Source organism: Canis lupus, chromosome 7 (assembly GCF_003254725.2).
Source record: "Canis lupus dingo isolate Sandy chromosome 7, ASM325472v2, whole genome shotgun sequence".
Classification (NCBI taxonomy): domain Eukaryota; kingdom Metazoa; phylum Chordata; class Mammalia; order Carnivora; family Canidae; genus Canis; species Canis lupus.
The window spans coordinates 39,639,556-39,659,732 of NC_064249.1; the positions used below are offsets into that span (position 1 = coordinate 39,639,556).

The 20,177-nt window shown below is 45.7% G+C and overlaps 2 protein-coding genes and 1 long non-coding RNA gene across 5 annotated transcripts in view; 2 read left to right on the forward strand and 1 right to left on the reverse strand.

The window, feature by feature from the left end:
* The first annotated feature begins 785 nt into the window (after nucleotides 1–785).
* On the forward strand, nucleotides 786–2,755 carry LOC118355178 (uncharacterized). Its single transcript, XR_004817127.2, has 3 exons — nucleotides 786–1,062; nucleotides 1,395–1,552; nucleotides 2,688–2,755. It is a non-coding gene; the product is annotated as an uncharacterized LOC118355178 (long non-coding RNA).
* A 53-nt stretch (nucleotides 2,756–2,808) lies between these two features.
* Nucleotides 2,809–8,722, reverse strand: LOC125752135 (translation initiation factor IF-2-like). The gene is made up of 4 exons (XM_049112977.1): nucleotides 8,386–8,722; nucleotides 7,944–8,288; nucleotides 5,261–5,338; nucleotides 2,809–3,295 (listed from the first exon to the last, which is right to left on the reverse strand). Exons 1-4 carry the CDS (start codon nucleotides 8,720–8,722, stop codon nucleotides 3,234–3,236), a joined length of 822 nt encoding a protein of 273 aa, XP_048968934.1. The 3' UTR covers nucleotides 2,809–3,233.
* The window catches only part of WDR26 (WD repeat domain 26), a 39,814-nt gene continuing 28,037 nt past the window's right edge, over nucleotides 8,401–20,177 (forward strand). The window contains exons 1-4 of one of the 3 annotated variants that reach the window (XM_025430713.3): nucleotides 8,401–9,148; nucleotides 10,924–11,023; nucleotides 11,124–11,228; nucleotides 16,651–16,787. In XM_025430713.3, coding sequence (XP_025286498.3) covers nucleotides 8,721–9,148; nucleotides 10,924–11,023; nucleotides 11,124–11,228; nucleotides 16,651–16,787 — 770 coding nt within the window. In that variant the 5' untranslated portion in view covers nucleotides 8,401–8,720. The remainder of the gene's footprint in view (nucleotides 9,149–10,923; nucleotides 11,024–11,123; nucleotides 11,229–16,650; nucleotides 16,788–20,177) is intronic. The other 2 variants (XR_004817128.2, XM_035718557.2) reach the window with 2 other exon arrangements.

The window sequence follows — 20,177 nt, forward strand, 5'->3', positions numbered from 1 at the left end:
AAGACTTGAGAAATATATCAGCCAAAGTTAATGTGTAGACTTTATTGGATTTTGCTTCACACAAGCCAACTGTTAAAAAAGAATTTGTGAGAATTTGGTCATTAGCTGCATATTTGGTGATACTTAATAATTGTTTAGGTGAGATGATTGATGGCTTTATATCAATGTTTTCAACAACACTTCTTACCACTTAGAACTATATACTAAAGTATACATATATCAATAAAATAATATCTTGGATTTGCTTCAAAATAATCAGAAGAGGGAGAACAGTAAAATAAGAATAGATGAATTGATAGCTAATATAGCTGGACAGGTGACCCTCGAATAACATGGGGGTTAGGGACACTGACCCCCCCACAGTCAAGAATCCATGTATAACCTTCGACTCCCCAAAAACTTAACTGCTAATAGCCTACCACTGACCAGAAGCCTCACCGATAACATAGTCGATGAACACGTATTGTGGATGTTACATGTATTATGCATTGTATTCTTAACAATAAAGCAAACTAGAGAGAAGAAAATGCTATTAAAAAATGTATAAGAAAAAAAAGAAATTTATAAGGAAGAGAAAATACATTCACAGGTCAGTACTCAACTCATCGAAAAAAATCCACTTCTTGTGGACTTGAACAGTTCAAGAGTCAAGTGTAGTGTTCTACTTTTATGTATAGATCTTGTATAATAAAACCTTTTTACTTTTATTATTATTATTATTTTTTAATAAAACCTTTTTAAAGCCATAGCTTAGCCAGGGTGCCATGCTGTGGGGCCACCTATGATTCCTCTCTTCCATACCTCCCTAACGGAACCAAGTATTTCCGTAGTGACGATGGAAACCGTAAACATTGAACCCTCAGGCTCCTGGGACCTCAAGAAGTTGTCTTGGCCATTCTCTCCTTATCAAGCAGAGTCTCTGAAACAGGGGGACCCCACCACAATGTATACTGCGCAGCACAGGAAACACAGCATCCATTTCAACACACTGCATTTCAATAAGGATTTCTCAGAGAAATGAACCAGAAAGAATGGACAACCTTCTACCACCCTTCCTCCAAGGTTCACTTATCCACTAACCAGGCCAATGAAACAGTAAAGAGTTCCTAGTGGGGAACAAGGATTCATACACACTAAAAGGGCAAGATTAGGGATGCCTGGGTGGCTCATCAGTTCAGTGCCTGTCTTCAGCCCAGGGCGCGATCCTGGAGTCCTGGGATCGAGTCCCACATTGGGCTTCCTGCATAGAACCTGCTTCTCCCTCTGCCTATGTCTCAGCCTCTCTCACTCTCTCTCTGTCTCTCTGAATAAGATTTTTTTTTTTTAAAAAGGGGGGGGGAAGGTTAAAAAATTAATTTATAGGACTTGCTCCTGTTTCTTCTTTTGACCTCTAGGAACTGCAACAGTGGATACTTTTCAGATTCATACCAGGCATCTCTGATAGCGTAGGGGTTGAGCGTACAGCTCAGAACCCTGCATACCCAGCTCACCCACCCACCAGCCACATGACCTCAAATTTCCTGTGCTTCGGTCTACCACCTGTGAAACGCAGGTAATAGTACATACCTCACAAGGTTGCTGAGATTAAAATAGCACAATATGCGTAGAGTGCTTAAAATGATGCCAGGTGTTGCCTTTAGCGTTTCTCCAGTGCCACAGAAGTCTGCCATGGACCCACGCCACTGCCAGAAAGAACGAATGGGAAGGTGGGCTCTCAGAAACCAGAGAATGGTGTTGTTGAAACTCTGTGGTTAAACCTTCCAAACACATCTATTTCTAGCTATTTCCATATTTGTTGGAGAACAGTATTTGCCAATAATTTGGGGGTAAAGAAAAAGATCCTCTGAGATAAGAGGTCAGAGGTGTAGCAAGAAACGCAGAAAGGCTCCTTCTCTGTAGAGGATATAAACCCTATTCACATTCAAGGGACCAGCAAGTCCCTCAACTGCCAGTCTTGTTTTTGAGATTTATTTCAGAGACAGTGAGCACAAGTGGGGGGAGGGTCAGAGGGAGAGGGACAAGCAGACTCCCCGCTGAGTGCAGAGCCTACCGTGGGGCTCAATCCACGACCCTGAGATCATGCATGACCTGAGCCGAAATCGAGAGTCAGACACCTACAAGACTGAACCACCCAGGTACCCCTCAACCACTGGTGTTCATTTAGCCTGGCACCACTCCACACACCACAAAAAGAGGCTAAGAGCTATTATTTTGTTCTTTTGTTGTTCATGATTGGTATCCATGAGCTCATTCAAGCAAGTTTTTTGAAAAATTGAGGCCATCATGTTTCACATTTGCCTATATGTTTAGTATTATTTAATAAAGACCATGATTTCCAAATAAAAATAATTCACCAAAGAGGTCCAGAGAATCAAAATATTAAAATTTCTAAGTTTTAAAATTCTAGCCATTAGACCATTACTTCTATATGGCCTGTGTATACATTCTGAAAACGTATTTTTTCATAACTAGAATTTCTTGTTAACCATCATAATTGTGTTTTATCGTTGACTATTCTTTATGATTAACATAATGCCAGAGGAATGAACAGCATATATGAAACGGAGAATGAGGTAAGGCTGCCCAAAGGGCCTGTTGTCTACCATGCAGACTCCAGGGGCTATTAATTATTTAGATACTTTTCAAAGTTAATAAATAGGAATGTCTTTTTGCCCTTTATTCCCCAGATGAACGTAACCAAATGAGAGGGATGTGTATGTGCAGAGAGAGCTGTCTGAGAACAAGGGAGTACAGGTAATGAAAGGGCCATTTAAAATATATATATTTAATGTCAAATATGCACAACACTGCTTTGTGTGACATGTTTTTATTATGACATTCTTATGAGTATTTTGATGGTTTTTGAGTGTACTTTGAAAAACACAAGTAGTTTAAAAACATTAATACAAAAAAAGAGAGCAAAATTAAAATGACACGTTAAAAAAATACTGATTGTTAGAAAATGCAAACACTAAAGTATCAAAGGGAAAAAATAGCCCCCTTCTCACCATCGGAGTCCTACCCCTCCTCCCCCCAGAGCTTTAGGCTTTTCTACCCCACCAGAAAAATAACGTACACGTGCAATTTACTGAAAGGAATCCTACCATGCAGTTTTTTTACTTAATAACATATCTTGATGCCATTTCCAGATCAGCACAGGCCATTCCTTTTGCTCGTCCACAGGGCTCCAGGGAAGATCTCTGCATATGAAGCTCGGGGTCATATGTGGTGTTTCAGTGTGACCTGCCACCACAGAGTGCAGCAGCAGCTACAAGCTGGTCCAAGCGGTCTATCACTGTTGCGTGATTGGAAAAGAACAATCAAGTTCCTTGGTTTACTTCAGTTCCTTCAGGAAATTTCCTGAGCCATTGATTTACAGCCAGTGGGCCTAAGACAGCTCATGAAAGGGCTGCTGGCAGTTGAGGAAGGCAAACACTTCTATCTGTGCACTTTTGAGAGTCCTGTCCTTGCGCTAAGATCCACCTGCTGGGCCACCCCCTCCCACTCCCAGGCGTGGACTGAATGCTGATGGCACCAACGAAATGCTTGTAGATGGGGGATCAGGAGCAAGTGCTGGAGAGACACGCGTGCAGCAGTAGGTACAACTGCTAGGTGACTGTGCCTTTCACTATGACGCAGGCATGAGAAACTCCCCAGTCACCAAGACCGACGCGCAGCACAGTATTCAGAGCTGCCTGCCTAGAGTGCACACGAACACAGTCACATGGCAGAGTACAGGCTCAGAAATACTAGTAACAATAAGGCCGTATTACATCTCTGCACTTAGTTGCCTCAAATCCTTTTTGAAATGATGGAGGGGTTTTTTAAAATATTTTATTTATTTATTCATGAGGGATACAGAGAGAGAGGCAGACACAGGCAGAAGGACAAGCAGGCTCCATGCGGGGAGCCCAATGTAGGACTAGATCCCGGGCCTCCAGGATCACACCCTGGGCTGAAGACAGGCACTAAACCACTTAGCCACTCAGGCCTCCCAAATGATGGAGGGTTTAACATGTATTTTGAAATATTTCTGACAGGGCATTTTTCCAAATATTTATTTGTTCTTCCATTTGAGTCACACACCAACTCAGCAAGTAGGCCAGAGGGACTTTCTACACTTATAAGATGGGATGAATGTAGGGCAGCAGTGTTACACGACTCACCCAAGATCAGTGGGGACCACGCGCCCTAACCCCAGGCACTGTGCTCTGTTCTGGATGGTCCCTGGCCCCCCTAAGTCCAGGGCCAGCTCACCAATTTTAGGACCCTCAACAAAGAACTAGGAAAGAAGCCAGAGATAGAAATACACCCTCCCCAGGAATTCCTGAGATAATGAAAACTACCTTTCCCTAACAAAAATTTAATGAATTGAAGAATATTGATGTTGCTAAGTAACCAGATTGATACACCAAATTAACACCGAAACAGAACAGTTTTTACCAGTTTTACAAAGACTTTTGTGAAAGGGGTGCCTGGCTGGCTCAGTCAGTGGAGCGTGCAACACTTGATTTCAGAGTTGAGTTCAAGCCCCACACTGGGTGTACAGATCACTTAAAAATAATTTTAAAATCTTAAAAAAAAAAAAAAAAAGACTTTTCTGGGGGTGCCTGGGTGGCTCAGTCAGTGAGCATCTGCCTTTGGCCCAGGTCATGATCCTGGGGTCCTGGGATGGAGCCCCAAGTCCAGCTTTCTGCTCAGTGGGGAGTCTGCTTCTCCCTCTCCCTCTGTTCTTCCCCCAGCTTGTGCTCTCTCTCGCTCTCTCTCAAATAAATAAATCTCTTTTTAAAAAAAAGGCTTTTGTGAAAATGTGGTTTCATATTTTATTATAAACATACATACTACCTCAGCTTTTTTTAAAATCAGGTAGTTCCTTAATTTTGACAGACACTACCTTGGACAGTACAAGTAACTTACATTTTGATATCTAACATCTATGTCCTGTCTCTCTGTCAGGGCTGTCCTAGAGAATTACTGTTTAAACTTTTTTGAGGATGTCCTACAGAAGAAATATTTTTCAGTTTGTCAAGCACAGATATGTCATTGAAACAAAATTTTCACAGAATCATCATTATGGGTTTTTTCCTTGGGTTTTTCCCTTCCTATGGGTGTTTTCCTTGGATATTTTCTATGCTTTTATATCTTTGGGGGTAGAGGTCTAGAAAGGCTCCTCTCTTCTGACCTGAAGAAGGGGTCTTAGTACATTAGCAAAGATTACAAACAGCCTTCAGAATTGAAGGCCCCAGTAAGTGATACTCACACGGAGGGCCAGGAGGCTGGAAGTCAGGAAAGGCTCCCTTGATGAGGCCCCCGAACGAGGCAAATCTTGAAAAATGAACTGGAATCAGAAGGGTAGAGACTCAAAAGATGAAGTAAGCCCAGCACGTCTGGGGGGAAGTCACTAAGCATTCGTCAAGGGAGTGGTAAGGGATAAAATCAAAAGAAAGCCTGAGGTCAGTATGTAGAGAGCAAGGCAGACTCTGGATTTTGTTGTGGAGGGAGTAATGGTGTCACTGATGGTCTATGAGTGTGCAGTGTTGTTCCAGAATTGTTCATCTGCACACAGACTGGAAACAAGCTCTAAAAACACCTAGAGCTCAGACACCAGGTTCTCCAGCAATATTTTAGCAGAGAAAAATGTGTGTACACATGGACCTCATAAATTCAGAATCCTAACAAGAGCAGAATAAAAAAAAAATAGAAAAGCTGGGATATACGTAGTCAGTTTAGACAGCAACTAAGTCGCTTCTGTTTTCATTCGTTTAGTTTTGTTAATGAAGTGTGGGCCTTACCTGCAGCGACCACAAGTAATTATTTCCTTTACAAAAGCTATACACTTTACTAAGAAGCTTGTCCTTCATACTATTACAAGCCTAACCAATTATTGTAAATAACTGCAAAAGTTAAATTTTGTATCCACAGTAACACTTTTAATAATAAGGCTGTAGAGGGAACACACAAACAGGGACCTGTCAGGGTGTCCAGCATCCCGTAATTCAGGCTCTGCTGGTACAATGACAGTGCCCTCTGATCCTCAGCTCACACCGAGGTCTGTCTCAGAATAAAAACATCCACCCAGAGTCACCTGGCAATTATACCACCACCTGGAAGCATATTTAAGAGATGAGAACTACAAAGCTGTGCACTTCCTCTCCCTTCCTCCAGGCAGCAGAACAACAGAGCTCAGGACTCTTTGACTAATTTCTCATAAGCATCACTTTTTAATCATTTTTCTGAATTTAAAAGGGCCGGTCTCCCAAGGCCTCTCTAAAGTTATCTCGAGTTATTAATATTGCAAATTTCAGTGCTAGAAGGCGCATCAGTTGAAGTTTTGTGTTTTCCACAGGGAACGGGCTTTAGAGGAAGATTTCTCTAATTTCTGAGAAAATGTCTATTACACAGACGTGTAACCACAGCCGCAGGCACACACACAACCGTCTGGGCTGAAGGTCATTTCTGCAGGCACACAGGCTGGGACGTCACAGTGACATGGAAGCCCCACGTTTCACCTAAAAACCTCAAGCCTGGATCTCAAGCAGAGTCCAAACCCTGCTCGGGATGCAGGGTTCAGCAGAGGCAGCTGGGAGGGACAGAGGCCGCCCCAGGCAGGTGCCCACAGGCTCTATCTCCTGGGGCCTCGGTGTCCAAGCACATCCTGCTCTCCGCTGGGAGCGCTGCTCCGAAGCTCGGGTTCCTCCACACTAAGACCAGGAGCCTGTTCTCCCCAGTTTCAGTCCACGTGACCTCTGGGTGAGCTGCCGGGGCTGCCAGCCCTATGCCTCAACACTGCCACTGACCCCGATATCCCCAAACCCCCTGAACTCTGGTCCTGCCGGTGCCGACCCCGACCCCCTCGACCTCTGCCTCTATGACCTTTGCCTCTATGGCCCCAACCCCAACCCTCTACTCCCTGGCCTGATGCCCTGGATGCCAACCCCCTACTCCTCAGCCCTGACAGCCCTCACCCCAGCTCCCCCTTGACCCCCCATTCCCAGCCCCGAGGGCCCTGGCCCCAGCTCCCCCTTGAAAGCCCATTCCCGGCCCGAGGCCCTGGCCCCCAAGCCCTTGATGCTGACCCTCCACTTCCCGGCCCGAGGCCCTGGCCCCCAAGCCCTGGATGCCAACCCCCCACTCCCAGACCGAGGCCCTGGCCCCTGAGCCCTTGATGCCGACCCAATTCCAGACCGAGGCCCTGGCCCCCAAGCCCTTGATGCCGACCCCCCACTCCCAGACCGAGGCCCTGGCCCCCAAGCCCTTGATGCCGACCCCCCACTCCCAGACCGAGGCCCTGGCCCCCAAGCCCTTGATGCCGACCCCCCACTCCCAGACCGAGGCCCTGGCCCCCAAGCCCTGGATGCTGACCCCTCCACTACCCTGCCCGAGGCCCTGGCCCCCAAGCCCTGGATGCCGACCCCTCACTCCCAGACCGAGGCCCTGGCCCCTGAGCCCTTGATGCTGACCCTCCACTCCCCGGCCCAAGGCCCTGGCCCCCAGGCCCTTGATGCCGACCCCCCACTCCCAGACCGAGGCCCTGGCCCCCAAGCCCTGGATGCCGACCCCCCACTCCCAGACCGAGGCCCTGGCACCCGAGCCCTTGATGCCGACCCCCCCCACTCCCAGACCGAGGCCCTGGATGCTGACCCCAGCCCCCCACCCCCCGCCCCCCACGGCCCGGCCCTGACCCCCGGCCCCCTGACCCCAACGCCCTGGACCCCGGCCCCGCCCCCCGCCGCGGCCGCGACCCCGACCCCGACCCCGACCCCGACCCCGACCCGGCCTGCGCCAGCCGTCGCCGGGCCTGGGGCGGCCGCACTTACTCCGCCGGGGAGCCGGGGCCGGGGGCCGGGGGTCGCGGGGCCGGGGTCCCCGCCGCCGCAGGCCGCCCGCCGCAGGCCGCCCGCCCCGGCACGTGCCGGCTGACAGGCCCCCCATAGGTCCCGTACCTGCCACCGGAAGTGAGTGAGGAGGGCAGTATAGGCATTTCCTGTGACGCGAGCGCCTGGACTCCATTAGGCAGCAGCTGGGGGAAGAATCAACACACCAGGGAGCGGAGCGCAGCCACCGAGCGCCCAGGCGGCCGAGGCGGCCGCTGCCTCCGCCGCCGCCCGCCGCCGCCGCCGCCCGAGCCGGGGCCCAGCCCCGCGGCGGGCCCCGCGCCCCCCGCCGCCTCCCGCGGGGCCCCGGCGCGCCCCCCGCCGCGCTCCGAGCCGCCCGGGGGGAGGGAGAGGCCCGGCCCCGCGGCCCCGCTCCGCTCGGCTCCCCGCTCCGCTCCCCGCTCCCCGCTCCCGCTCCTCCTCCTCCCCGCCCCTCCCCCGCCCCGGCCCCGGCCCCGGCCCCGGCCCCCCGCCCCCGCCCCCGCCCCCCGCCCCGGCCCCTCGCCCCGACCCTCCCCCGGCCCCCGCCTCGCCCCGCCGGCTCCCACCACGGCCTCTCTCGGCGAGGAAACTCTGGCCTCCGCTTCCTCCTCCTCCGACTCGGACGCCGGCGGAGCCTCCCCGCCCCCGCGGAAGAAACCCCGAGCCTCGGCGGCGGAGGGAGCAGGAGAGCCCGGGGCCTCGGCAGGCAGAGCAGGCCTCTCCCCTCCGTCCTCGGCCTCGTCCTCGGCGTCGTCCTCCTCCTCCTCCTCCTCCGTGCTGGTGGTGGTGGGACTGCCCCCGGCCGCTGTCCCCGCCGCCGCCCCGCACCGGAGTAGCGGCCACAGCCTGGTCAGCGGCAGCATCATGCAGGCCAACGGGGCAGGAGGAGGAGGAGGAGGCGGCGGCGGCGGCGGCGGCGGCGGAGGGGGCGGCGGGGGCCAGGGACAGACCCCGGAGCTGGCCTGCCTGGCGGCCCAGAACGGGGAGTCGTCCCCGTCGTCGTCGTCGTCCGCGGGGGACCTAGCCCACGCCAACGGGCTGCTGCCCGCCGCCCCCTCCGCCGCCAGCAACAATAGCAACAGCCTGAATGTCAATAACGGGGTCCCCGGCGGGGCCGCCGCCGCCGCCGCCGCCTCGGCCGCCGCCGCCGCCGCCGCCGCCGCCGCCGCCGCCGCCGCCTCGGCCGCCACCCCGGAGCTGGGCAGCAGCCTCAAGAAGAAGAAGCGGCTCTCGCAGTCGGACGAGGATGTCATTAGGCTAATAGGACAGCACTTGAATGGCTTAGGGCTCAAGTAAGTGTCCCTCCCGGGCGGCCGGTGCGGACGGGCCGAGGGCCGGAGGCCGCGTGGGGGGAGGGCGCCGGCGAGCTGGGCCGGCCCGGGAAGGCCCGCGGGCCCGGACCTTGCCCTCGGCCCGCACACCTTCGGAGCCCGATTGTCTGTCAATAAAGACGGATGCGGGAGTGCGTCTCCGGTGGGGGAGGGGCGCGCTCGAGCCGCCGCGAATAATGAACCTCGGAGGATTTGTTTTTCGAGTGTATCTCGGAGGCATCTTTGTGGGACACCTCCCCACCCCCAACTATGACAGACAAGCCAGGCCAACCACCAATCAGGGGACACAGTCGCCTACAAGTGTTCATGGGAACGGAGGGGCTGGGAGAATTTGGAAGGAGGCTGTTGAAGAAACGTGATGGGAGCGAGCGAGCGAGGGAGCGAGGGAGATACGCTGTGGCTGTGGGTGTCGCTGGAGGTCCCGGCGCGCGGCCCAGGGGCCTACCACCAACCCAGGGGGACGCCCGCCGAAGGAGCCCCTGCTCCGGCGACCTGCAGCGTCGGTGGCCTCGAGCCCCTCGGTGTAGGTGAAGGGATAGGCAGCGACCTTGGCCTAAATCCACCGTTTTGTGGACACAAAGGAAAACCGGCTGGGGGGGGGGGGGAGTGGGGGGGGTGGAAGGTAGGATCGGTGGGAGTGCCCTGCAGTCCTGAGGGGGGATGGAGCAGAACCAGATGAGACCAGGGCGAACCCTGCAACAGTCCATCTCCTGGCTTCAACGCACAGGCCAAAATAAGCCCCTTGGGCCAGCCCAAATGTACGTTTGGGTTTATAGATTTGTTCTGGGGGGGGGGTGGGGGGGAGGCGGGGGAGGGGAGCACTTTCAAAAAGTGACTTAAGTATTTTGATTCTCTGGCAGATCATCACACTGTTTAGCTGAAAAAAAAAAAACAGTTGAGAAAGGAAACGTTGAGACGTAAACACAAATATAGAAAACTGATAAGGAATCTTAGGTATCAGAATGCCCGATGAGAAAAACTGCGTTTGATAAATCTCTTCAGCTCTCAAGGAGAAACACATATTAGAAAGATTTCACTTTGTTCCCCAAGGAAAAGGATTCTTATGAAAACAGATTTTTGTAAATGCTAACAGAACATGTTACCGAGACAAGAAGCAAGCTGACAGCAGCAGGAGGAAATAACTCGTGACTGTTTGGAACCTACACCATAGTAAATTTGCTATTTTTAGTATAGAGAGAAAGAGAGTGATTTTTGATGCTGGATTTATTTTAATTTTAAAGGTTGACCTAGTAGAATTTCTGAACAAACATAACTGCCTGGATGTAAGGCCCTTCCCTAACCCAGGTCCTCTCTATCACCTTGTCTGGAGCTAACAATTTCTGTCTTTTGAGACTTTGTAACATCAGTATGCAGATCCTGGTTTTTATTTATTTAAGCACTTGGTTACAATATGTTTTTGGAGATTTTATACTTCACTAAACTTCTGAGGCATTACATGGTAAAAATTGGAAGAACTTTTGATTCTGGTTTCAAGACTTTGACTTGACTAGATAAAACTACATAAAGGTGGCCATTTAAAAATGCAAGTTTGTGGAGCCAAGCACAGTAAAAAACAAAACAAAACAGAAAAAAAAAAACAAACTATGGATTTCTTTTTTCTCCATCATGAGGTTAGATTGAAAACTTTTGCAACTGTTTTTATGGACATTAGTTTATTTAGAAGAGTAAATCCTACAAGTTGGCCAGGTCTTTTTTACACTGTATCTCTCCTGCAGCCAGACTGTTGATCTCCTCATGCAAGAGTCAGGATGTCGTTTAGAACATCCTTCTGCTACCAAATTCCGAAATCATGTCATGGAAGGAGACTGGGATAAGGTAAAGTAGGGCATATAGAGCTGTGTGACTGCTGCTAAAATTATATATTTGAATGTGCATGTTGTGACACTTCTGTTTTTCTTTATGCCAATTTTTGCAGGCAGAAAATGACCTGAATGAACTAAAGCCTTTAGTGCATTCTCCTCATGCTATTGTGGTAAGAGGCGCACTTGAAATCTCTCAAACGTTGTTGGGAATAATTGTGGTAAATACACTTTTGTTCTTAGTTTCACATTCATGCTTATTTTAGTAGGTTATTGATAGTTTCAGGCTTCTGCCTCTTATAAAAGATAAGACCTAAAAGTAGTTAAATTGCATAATTAAGTTTATAAACTAGGATGAGTGTTGACTTTTTAAACTTTTGAGTTCTGTGTTTTTAAAATCATGTTTAGTAAATGTGTCGTTTGAACCTACTTTATAATTAAGCTTCTAGAAATTAATTGAAACATTTTCATGCTTTCAGTGTGTTAATAGCAGTTTTATATTTATGGAATCAAAGATAAATTATACTTTCACTATTTATACTGAATGTGCTGGCAGAGGAAACATATTTGGATGTGTGTGTATCCTATAGCCTGAAATAGCTGATAACGTTAATTGTCCTGTTTTGGGTTTTTGTTTTTTTGTTTTTTTTTTTTTAATCTTCGGAAATGGCAGTTGATTCAAAGCAGCTCCTTTGGTGTGCTCACCATTTTCCACTCTTGCATTCCAGTTGTGTGCAGGGACAGTGTCAAAGTGTGTCTAATGTGCATCACTCTGGTGGAGGGTTTGTGTGCAGATTGGACCTTTGGGCTCTGTTACAGCCCTTATTTCCCCCACAAGATCAGTTCAGTAGGCTAACCTGTTCACTTCTTTCATCAGTCTCAACGAATCCTTTATAGTGATAGGCTTTATTTCTTCTGTAGATGTCAGGAGAGGAGGGGGATCAGTTTTTCTAAGTGCTTGTGATTGGAAACCCTGAAGAATCAGCTGCTGGCTACTGGCCTTTTAACTTCTAGCTGATTCATTTGTTGTCAAAAGCAGTTTCCTGTCTGGTGGGGGAGGGAAAGAAGGCCAATAGGAAGTCAAGTAGGGAAACCAGCTGTTTGTTAAATATTAGTAAATGACTACTGTTACCTTTTTATTTTTTTTGTTTTGTTTTGTTTTATTTATTTATTTATTTTTGTAATTGGGTCAAACATTAATCTTGCTGCCTTTGTCTATAAACCTACCACAGCCTCTTGTTTCTTTTTTTGGGGGGATCGGCGGGGAGGAGGAGAATCTTAAATACAGAAGTTTTCAAATTCGTGATATGATTTTATATAATGATATATAATCCTAGAGAATGGACTTCAGGCAAGTTGAAGGTGCAAACAAGAGTGAACAAATACAGATTAAATTGATGATGTAGGATATATAGTTTTGCTTTCAGTAAATATTTAAAAACTAAAATCTTTACTTTGGAATCATTATTTTAATGATAAATTAACTCATAGAATGATTAATTCCATGCTAAATATTAAAAATGAAAACACAGAAGCTAAAATAAACAAAACACTTACTTTTAAAAGGTTATAAATTTTCCAATAATGAAATTTTTTCCCAATCAATGTGTTTGGGGTTTAAAAGAAAAAACTCAAGTGTATTTTAATTGAGCAGTTTCTCATAAATTATTAGCTCTGACACAACGGAAGATGGCCCTAAAATAAAGACAAAAAATAAGTGTGTGAGTTTTGGGAGAATTGTTTTTGCCTTTTTTAAAGCTTCACTTCAAATTGTATTTGTAATTGAGTAGTAAAAATTTAGATAGGTCACCTCCTATTTTTTCTTACTTGTTTATAGATATGTGGGGCTTCTGTGTTGGATTTAAGATTATGACTATCTCACTTGAAAGCTTCATTAGAAGCAACGTGTAAACTCAAGAGAGGGAATTGTAGATAATGAGGAAGAGGCCTTTCTTTTTACAGCCTCTTAAGTCTATAGAATATTACAGCATCTAGTAAAAGATGAAGGTTAAGTCATTGGCTGAGCCTCACACCGTCAAACTGTTTAGGTATTTGTACAAAGAAAGGGGCTCCAGGTTTATGATTCAGTTCAGCATTTTTGTTCACCCTTCTAGTTTGTGTTCAGATTTACTCCTCTCCCACTGCATCTCCAGAAGAGAACCCAATCCAAGCATAGTTATAATAATACCATAGAAGACAACTATTTGGGACTTTTTAAAACATAATTATTTTAATTGTATGCCCAGACACATTTGATGACTTAATCGAGACTAAAATTATTATTTTACTTTTTAAGCCTGTATATTTTTATTGACCCAATCCACACTCTGTTCTCTCCACCTACCCTCCATATTTTTTAATGGTTTCCAGTCAAATGATATCAGCAATAACAGAATTTGCTCTGGATTTTCTGGAGAATGAGCTCCTCAATCAACAGTTTTCAGTTTTGGTTCAGATGTGCTTTGCCACATCCGAGGAGTTTGGGTAGGTAGGAGAAGCCAGTAACATGGGAAACCCCTCTCTGTCTAAAATTTTTATAGTATAATAGAAATGTGTTTAAGAAAAGTGTTCAAATGCTAATTTCATGAACAGAAATTAATTACTGTTTTTTAAAGTTAAATAGAGCTTTGAAAGCCATGATTTAAATAGAACTCATTTCCCCTTTCCTCTGAGTCATGGTTTAATTGATACAACTTGGTTATAACCTTATTCCAGAGTTAGTCAGAACCACTCCTGAGTTAGCTAGAGGCCACCCTGAATAACCAGACTGCACGGCTTCTGACTTTTCCTTCGCATGGAATTCAGTACGGTTAGGTGGGAGGAGGAGAGAGAGGATCCAGCATCCCAGTACTGGGTAGGATGGTGGGGGCATGGGGCAACAGCAGGATCTACTCTGTAGAGCTGTCTCACAGTCCTACTGGACAGTAAGAGACAGACACACACCCTGTGCCTGGAGATGCTAGGAAATTACCAGAGACCAGAAGTAATCTGTCACAGAGGTCTCCTTAGGAGCTGGGAGGAGATCTAAAGGGCAGTTTGTTTTCTCAGCCCTTCTCAGCTTTTCTCAGAAAAGCTTTTTTTTATTCATTTAAGAAGTTTGTGATCTTGATCTTTAAAAAAAAAAAAAAAAAAGTTCATAAAGCTCTGTCCTACCCTCAGCAAATTTGCTTGATTTTTTTTTTTAAACTTTTTCAGTAAATAATTGACATCATTTGTGAAAGATGTTTATTTTCTTGAAATTGTGTTTACATTTTCGTGCTTTAAATTTTGGAAAGTAAAATGCAGTTTTACTCTCCTTCCTTATCATATGTGTCAAATACAAATTGAACTGGGTTTTAGAAAAATAAACATCTCTTTCAACCAGATCTCTAGCTGTGCTTAGCCAGTAGCCTGTCAGTTGCCATGCATACTACGAGGATTCGGTATCCATTTGAGGATATTCTTTGTTTTAATCTGGATAAAATGACTCATAGAAAAATGTCTGTGCCCTACCTTTATAGCATGCCATGTATATCCAGAATTATGTGTTTGTGTGGGCTTCTCTCACAGTTTTCCCTCTGCTGTCCTCTCTGGCCCCACCCCTGCCCCATAGAAAGACAGTAGCACGTTCTATCAGGATCTTGGTGGGAAAATAAGGGGGAAATAGCGCTTGGGGCACTGTCCCTACACACATTGGAATGGGGGATGTGCCTAGGACCTCACAGTTGACACCCCAGAAAATAAAAAGTAATTTTCTCCAAATTTCCAGTTGCCAAGAAAAGTTAGTAGAGAAATCAAGTACAGATACTGGCCAGTTCCACGTGGCATTAATTTAAATGAAAAAAATTGTTCAACTAAACGTGATTCTCAAGTTTGAATCAGAAACACTATGTGAAACGAAACTGTGGCAGTATCAGCAAATGGAAATATATAAACTCTACATTTCATAAAGAGTGGAAGTCTTTTTCAGAAAATAAAATGGTGAGAATATAACCTCAAATATAAAATCCTTTGATTTTTATATTATTTAGTCTTTTGGTTTTTGTCACCTGATGGACATGGAGAGTGTTTTTTTATTTAACATAATAAAGGTTGACTTTGGGCTCCCTGTGCAAGAACACACTTTCCAGGGCCTATTGGTAACTGATCTGTTTCTGAAGCATTCACTAGTCACTCTAACTGGATGTGTAAAATTTGGTAGGTGTAGTTTTTCTAGAGTTAACAGGAGCTTATCTTAGAGTTTGAAATTTTTCCTGTTGTTCTTTAGTTACAGATTTAAGTTTAGATAATCACCACACATAGGCAATGCGTCTTATAAAAGATGTGTTTAAATGTAGACCTAACTTCTGTGACAGGGTTTGTTTTGTTTACTTTCTCTAGAAACCATTTTTTAGAGGATTGTAGGTATACCATTCTTCTAATACTCCCTAATGGACAGTCTTGTAGAGAAGTTCATGGTATTCTTAATTTTGTAAAGAAATTATCATTTCTGCACCCTTTTTGGACAGCAGTATAGACATACTTAATGTGTTCAAAGTAAGCCTCTTACTGAGGAAGAAAAAGCTGTCGTTTGGTTTTTTTTTAAGTAGGTTTAACATCTTTACCACTGTATTCCTTGGGGTCTCTAAATATGACTGGCATTTTCTGTCTACGGACTTTTGCACCTGCGGCAATCGGCTTGCTCCAGAGCCGCAGGTAGCAGTATGATGAGAGTCCCTCCAAGCAGTGGTCTTCTATTGTGGAAAAACTCTCAGCCTGATGCTCCTAAGCATCTCTCTCCTCTAGCAGAAAAGTTGCAAAGATTATGACTATTGATGCTCTCCAGTTAAAAGTACAGTGATAGAGTAAAGGGACATTATAAAGTATTAAAGCCAAACATATTTCAGAGAAAAACTAAATGTGAATGTGCTTCCCAGTGAGCTGGAAATGCTCTCTCCTTTTTTGGGAGAAAAGAGCTGATCCTAACTGTGTGCCCCATAGTTAAACGCACCAGTGATCAGGCTGTTTCCAGCACACACACACAGATTGCCTCCTTTTGCAGATTTCTCGGTTCAGCCTTCTGTCATAAACATCCTAGCGAGAGCAGGTCCATCAGGCTCCCTCGAGCCTACTCTGCACCTGGACCTCCAGTCCTTCTGCTGGACAGCTCTTCGTACTCCCTATGAGCCAGGCCTAACACTTCCGCTCTAGTTGTGCTTTCCCATCTACTTGTCCTGGCACGTCATTTTTAAATAATTTTTCCATTAACCGGTTTTTCTGCCATCTCTTCAAAACTTGTTATATAAAACCCCGTAATGCCTTGTTATAAAAGTCACACTTTAAAAACAAATTCCGTCTGAGTTTTCACATAAGAAATAAAATTCTAGGTGAATGTTTTAAGGGCAGAGTTCATTTTTTCCTCTGTTGATGCCTTGGTCACCAATAGTCTTACCTAATTTGAGATGATTCATCAAAGCAGAGTTTTATTAAGATGTGGAATTGAGCAGAGTCATGTTTAATCTATGACTCTATTAAACCAAAATATCTTGAGTCCTCTTAAAGCTTTGTAAGAAGTTATTTTCCAAGGGCGTAGTAGAATGGTTTCTACTGTTCTGTTTAGGAACAAACATTTTCTGAAACTTCCATCAACTTCTTTCCCCTGACTGCTGCTTTCTGTCATGTCAGAGGATGAAGTTTTTGCTGCTGCAGCAGAAGTACCTAGAATACCTGGAGGATGGCAAGGTCCTGGAGGCGCTTCAGGTTCTGCGCTGCGAGTTGACACCCCTGAAGTACAATACAGAGCGCATTCACGTCCTCAGTGGGTAAGGACGCTCAGCTCTTAACTCCAGGGTGGCTGAGGGGCTGTCATTTTTATCAAGAGTGCCTGTTCCTCCAAGATGAGAACATTGCTAAATCCTTGGATGCTGTTTGTCTGGATACAATCATTGAAACATGTTCGAGCTACTTGTGTCCTCCTCGGAAGCGTCCCATAGGAGACTAGAGAGATACTTAAGTGGGTGAAAGAAAGAAGAAATACATACCGCCGTGTCATAGTCTTGTAAAAACCCTGTGGGGTAATCCTCTGTGCAGACAGTAAGCAGTGATGCTTCCAGTGTACCTTGTCAGACGTTCTCCATAATGCATGCTTGTCCCGCCCCAGATCCTTGCCATGCGTTTCCTGTACACAGTGTCCCTCAATCCTCATGTCCGTTCTTCCCATGTCCAGGGGCTGAGGCCTTGGATCTGCACCTCCCTTCTGTTTTGTGTCCACAACACCCCACCAGGTCACCTCGTTCTGTGCTGCACCCTCACATGCCGTGTCTATGCGTGTCTATGCTGGAGGCTGTCCCCCCCCCCCCCATTTCCCAGTGTGATGGGTCTCCTAGCCTCCTTGACAGTCTCCATTTGAGTGTCTCAGAGATGTGTGTCACAGTGAGGTTCTCCAATCCAGTTGTCTTCTCCCACCGTTCCCCACTACCTGCTCCTCCCAGTTTTCCCATCTCAGACAAACATCAAACCTTATCCTTGCGTTTTTTAAATATTTTAACTCTGACCTGTATTGGCCCAACTCTAAAACATAACTAGGTTTGTCCATTTCTCTCCATCTCCACAACTCACAACCTCTCTGCTAGTTTATCCATAAACATCTCTCCCAGAATATGCGAGTGGCCTCCTCATGAGTCCCATTGAGTTCATTTTCACTCCCTTAATGACAGAGATTTCACACAGCAGCCAGATAAATACATAAGTAAAACCACACACTCAGCCACTTCTCTCCCTTTCTTAAAACTTCCCACTGGCTTTCTAGCACCATTAAGTTCTAGAATCTCTGCTCATGCCCGCAGAGACCCTGACCCTTGCCCACCATCTTTTTCTTTCTTCTTTACTCTAGCAACATTAATGTTTTTGCTGTTCCTTATCTGGCCAAGCCGCTCACTGCCTCTACCCTCTATCGTAAATGTTCTTCCCCTAATCTTCCCATACCTGGTTCCTAGGTGCTCTGGTCCCCGCCCAAATGTCCTCCTAAAACCATCCACCAGGCGTTCTCTGTCACATTATTGTTTTTAATTTTTTCCTTCATAGCATTTTTTATTATATGGTAGATATGGCCCCCGGCCTCTAGAACAACATTAACACATGAGTTTTCAGATACAAAATAATGGACAAAAACGATAGACCCAAAGAGGTGTAGAGTTCGTTTTAGGGTTTTCGAGAAAAAGGAACAGAACCTTGGAGAAGTGAAGTAACCAGTCCACGATAGAACTAATAAAGTGGAGAGCCAGGATTGCAAGCCTGGTTTGACTCAGCAGAGTCCTTGGTCCTCACTCACTGCATCTGCATCAGTGCAGTGTGCTGGGTACTTTGCTGGGTCATACTTGACAGCTGGCCTTGTTCTGTTTACCTCTCTGATAAGGGGTCTGATTTCTGTGTCACTCAAAGACCGTTCACATGATGAATTTTGTCTTGCTCTGGTAACAGAACATATAACTGAATCACATAGTTTTTATTCTAAAGTGAATTTCACCCGCTGTGCCCTTTGCTCGTTTCCCATAAGGGAATGGCCCAGAGACAGCCAGATGCAGAGTTCTCATGAGGACCCAGGCTTTCTTCCTACTGGCCCAGCATACTTTCAGTTACACCACACAGCTTCCCATAAACAGACCTTCATTTGAAACCTTAAGGTATAATGTGTATTTTCAAAAGGGACAGCAGAATCAATCATTAAGTCTTTTTTGCAGAATTTTAAAAGTGAGCAATTTTTCCATAAAATTATGGATAATAGGGCAGCCCCGGTGGCGCAGCGGTTTAGCGCCGCCTGCAGCCCAGGGCATGATCCTGGAGACCCGGGAGCGAGTCCCACATCGGGCTCCCTGCATGCTTCCTTACTTCTCCCTCTGCCTGTGTCTCTGCCGCTCTCTCTAGCTGTGTCTCTATGAGTAAATTAAAAAAAAAAAAAAAAAACTTAAAAAAAATTATGGATAATAAATTTTATTCTAGAAACCGATAATTCTGCAATAGGGTATTTTGAGGCCAGTTATTCTTGCTATTAAAACGAAGTTCTCCTCGGTTAAGACATCATATACTAAATAGCAAGACAGCAGGTGGTTCTACTCTTGGGTAAGAGGCAAGGAACTTAGTGCTGAATACGGTTTGCTTCATGCAGCCAAGAAAAATAGAAGATGATGCTCACATCAGCTCTTATCACTTATTAAGCTCTACGTGTATACCAGCTAATGGACCAAGTACTTCACATACCCATCTTCGTTAATCCTCACTTCCCTATTTAATACCCTTTTTACAAGTTAGAAGAATGAATCCAAGAACAGAGTATCAGACAGAGTAGCAGGAGAGTTACTTGCCAGGTCTCATCTCCATGTCTGAATCATGCTTTCACTTCTTTTACTTTTAAAGCCAGTTCTTCTGAGAAGAACGAGGTCAGGGTCACACTTCCAGCAGGGGGCCCTCATGTATTCTCCAGAATCCATGACTTTAGCATTATTCCTCCTTTGGCACATATTAGTGAGTAATGAAACAGTTCCCTAAGTCTCCACTTTGGGATCTCAATACCTTTCACAGGATGACCCAAGGATGATTATCCAATTATACCATTTCTTGAGTGACGTTTATGATAAACTCTTGAAGGTATGTTGTTTTTGTTTAATTAACTTAGTGTAAATATCTTTGAGGGTTTTTTTAAATTTATTTGGAGTTTTGGGGGGAGTTTTATTTTACTACTGAGAAGCAGTTCAGTTAGCATAGTAATTAAGAGCAAGTTTTGCAGTTAAAAATGCCTGAGTTCATATCCCCCATTTTTTTTGCCTTGTAACCCTCAGTCAGTTACTGAGGCTTTCTGTGCCTTGGGTTCTTCATTTGTGAAAATAAAGTGCCAGTGCTTGCTTCATACAGGATTGCGACCTGTGTTCAATAAAGTCTTACATGTGGAGTGCTTAGGACCGAGACTGGCAAGCAGTAAGAGCTACAGTATATAACTACATATGATAACAAGCGTGGGAATGTATTCTACTAACAGATAAGAAGATGTCATGACAGTAACATTATATATCTTGCTATTATTGTTGTATTACATATTAGTAATTATATCCAGATACCAGGTGTATTAATGGATTGGGTCCATTGTAGAAATTTCTCGATATATTTCTTAGTAAGGACTTATATATATTTCTTAGTAAAAATATGATCGGTATTTTTCA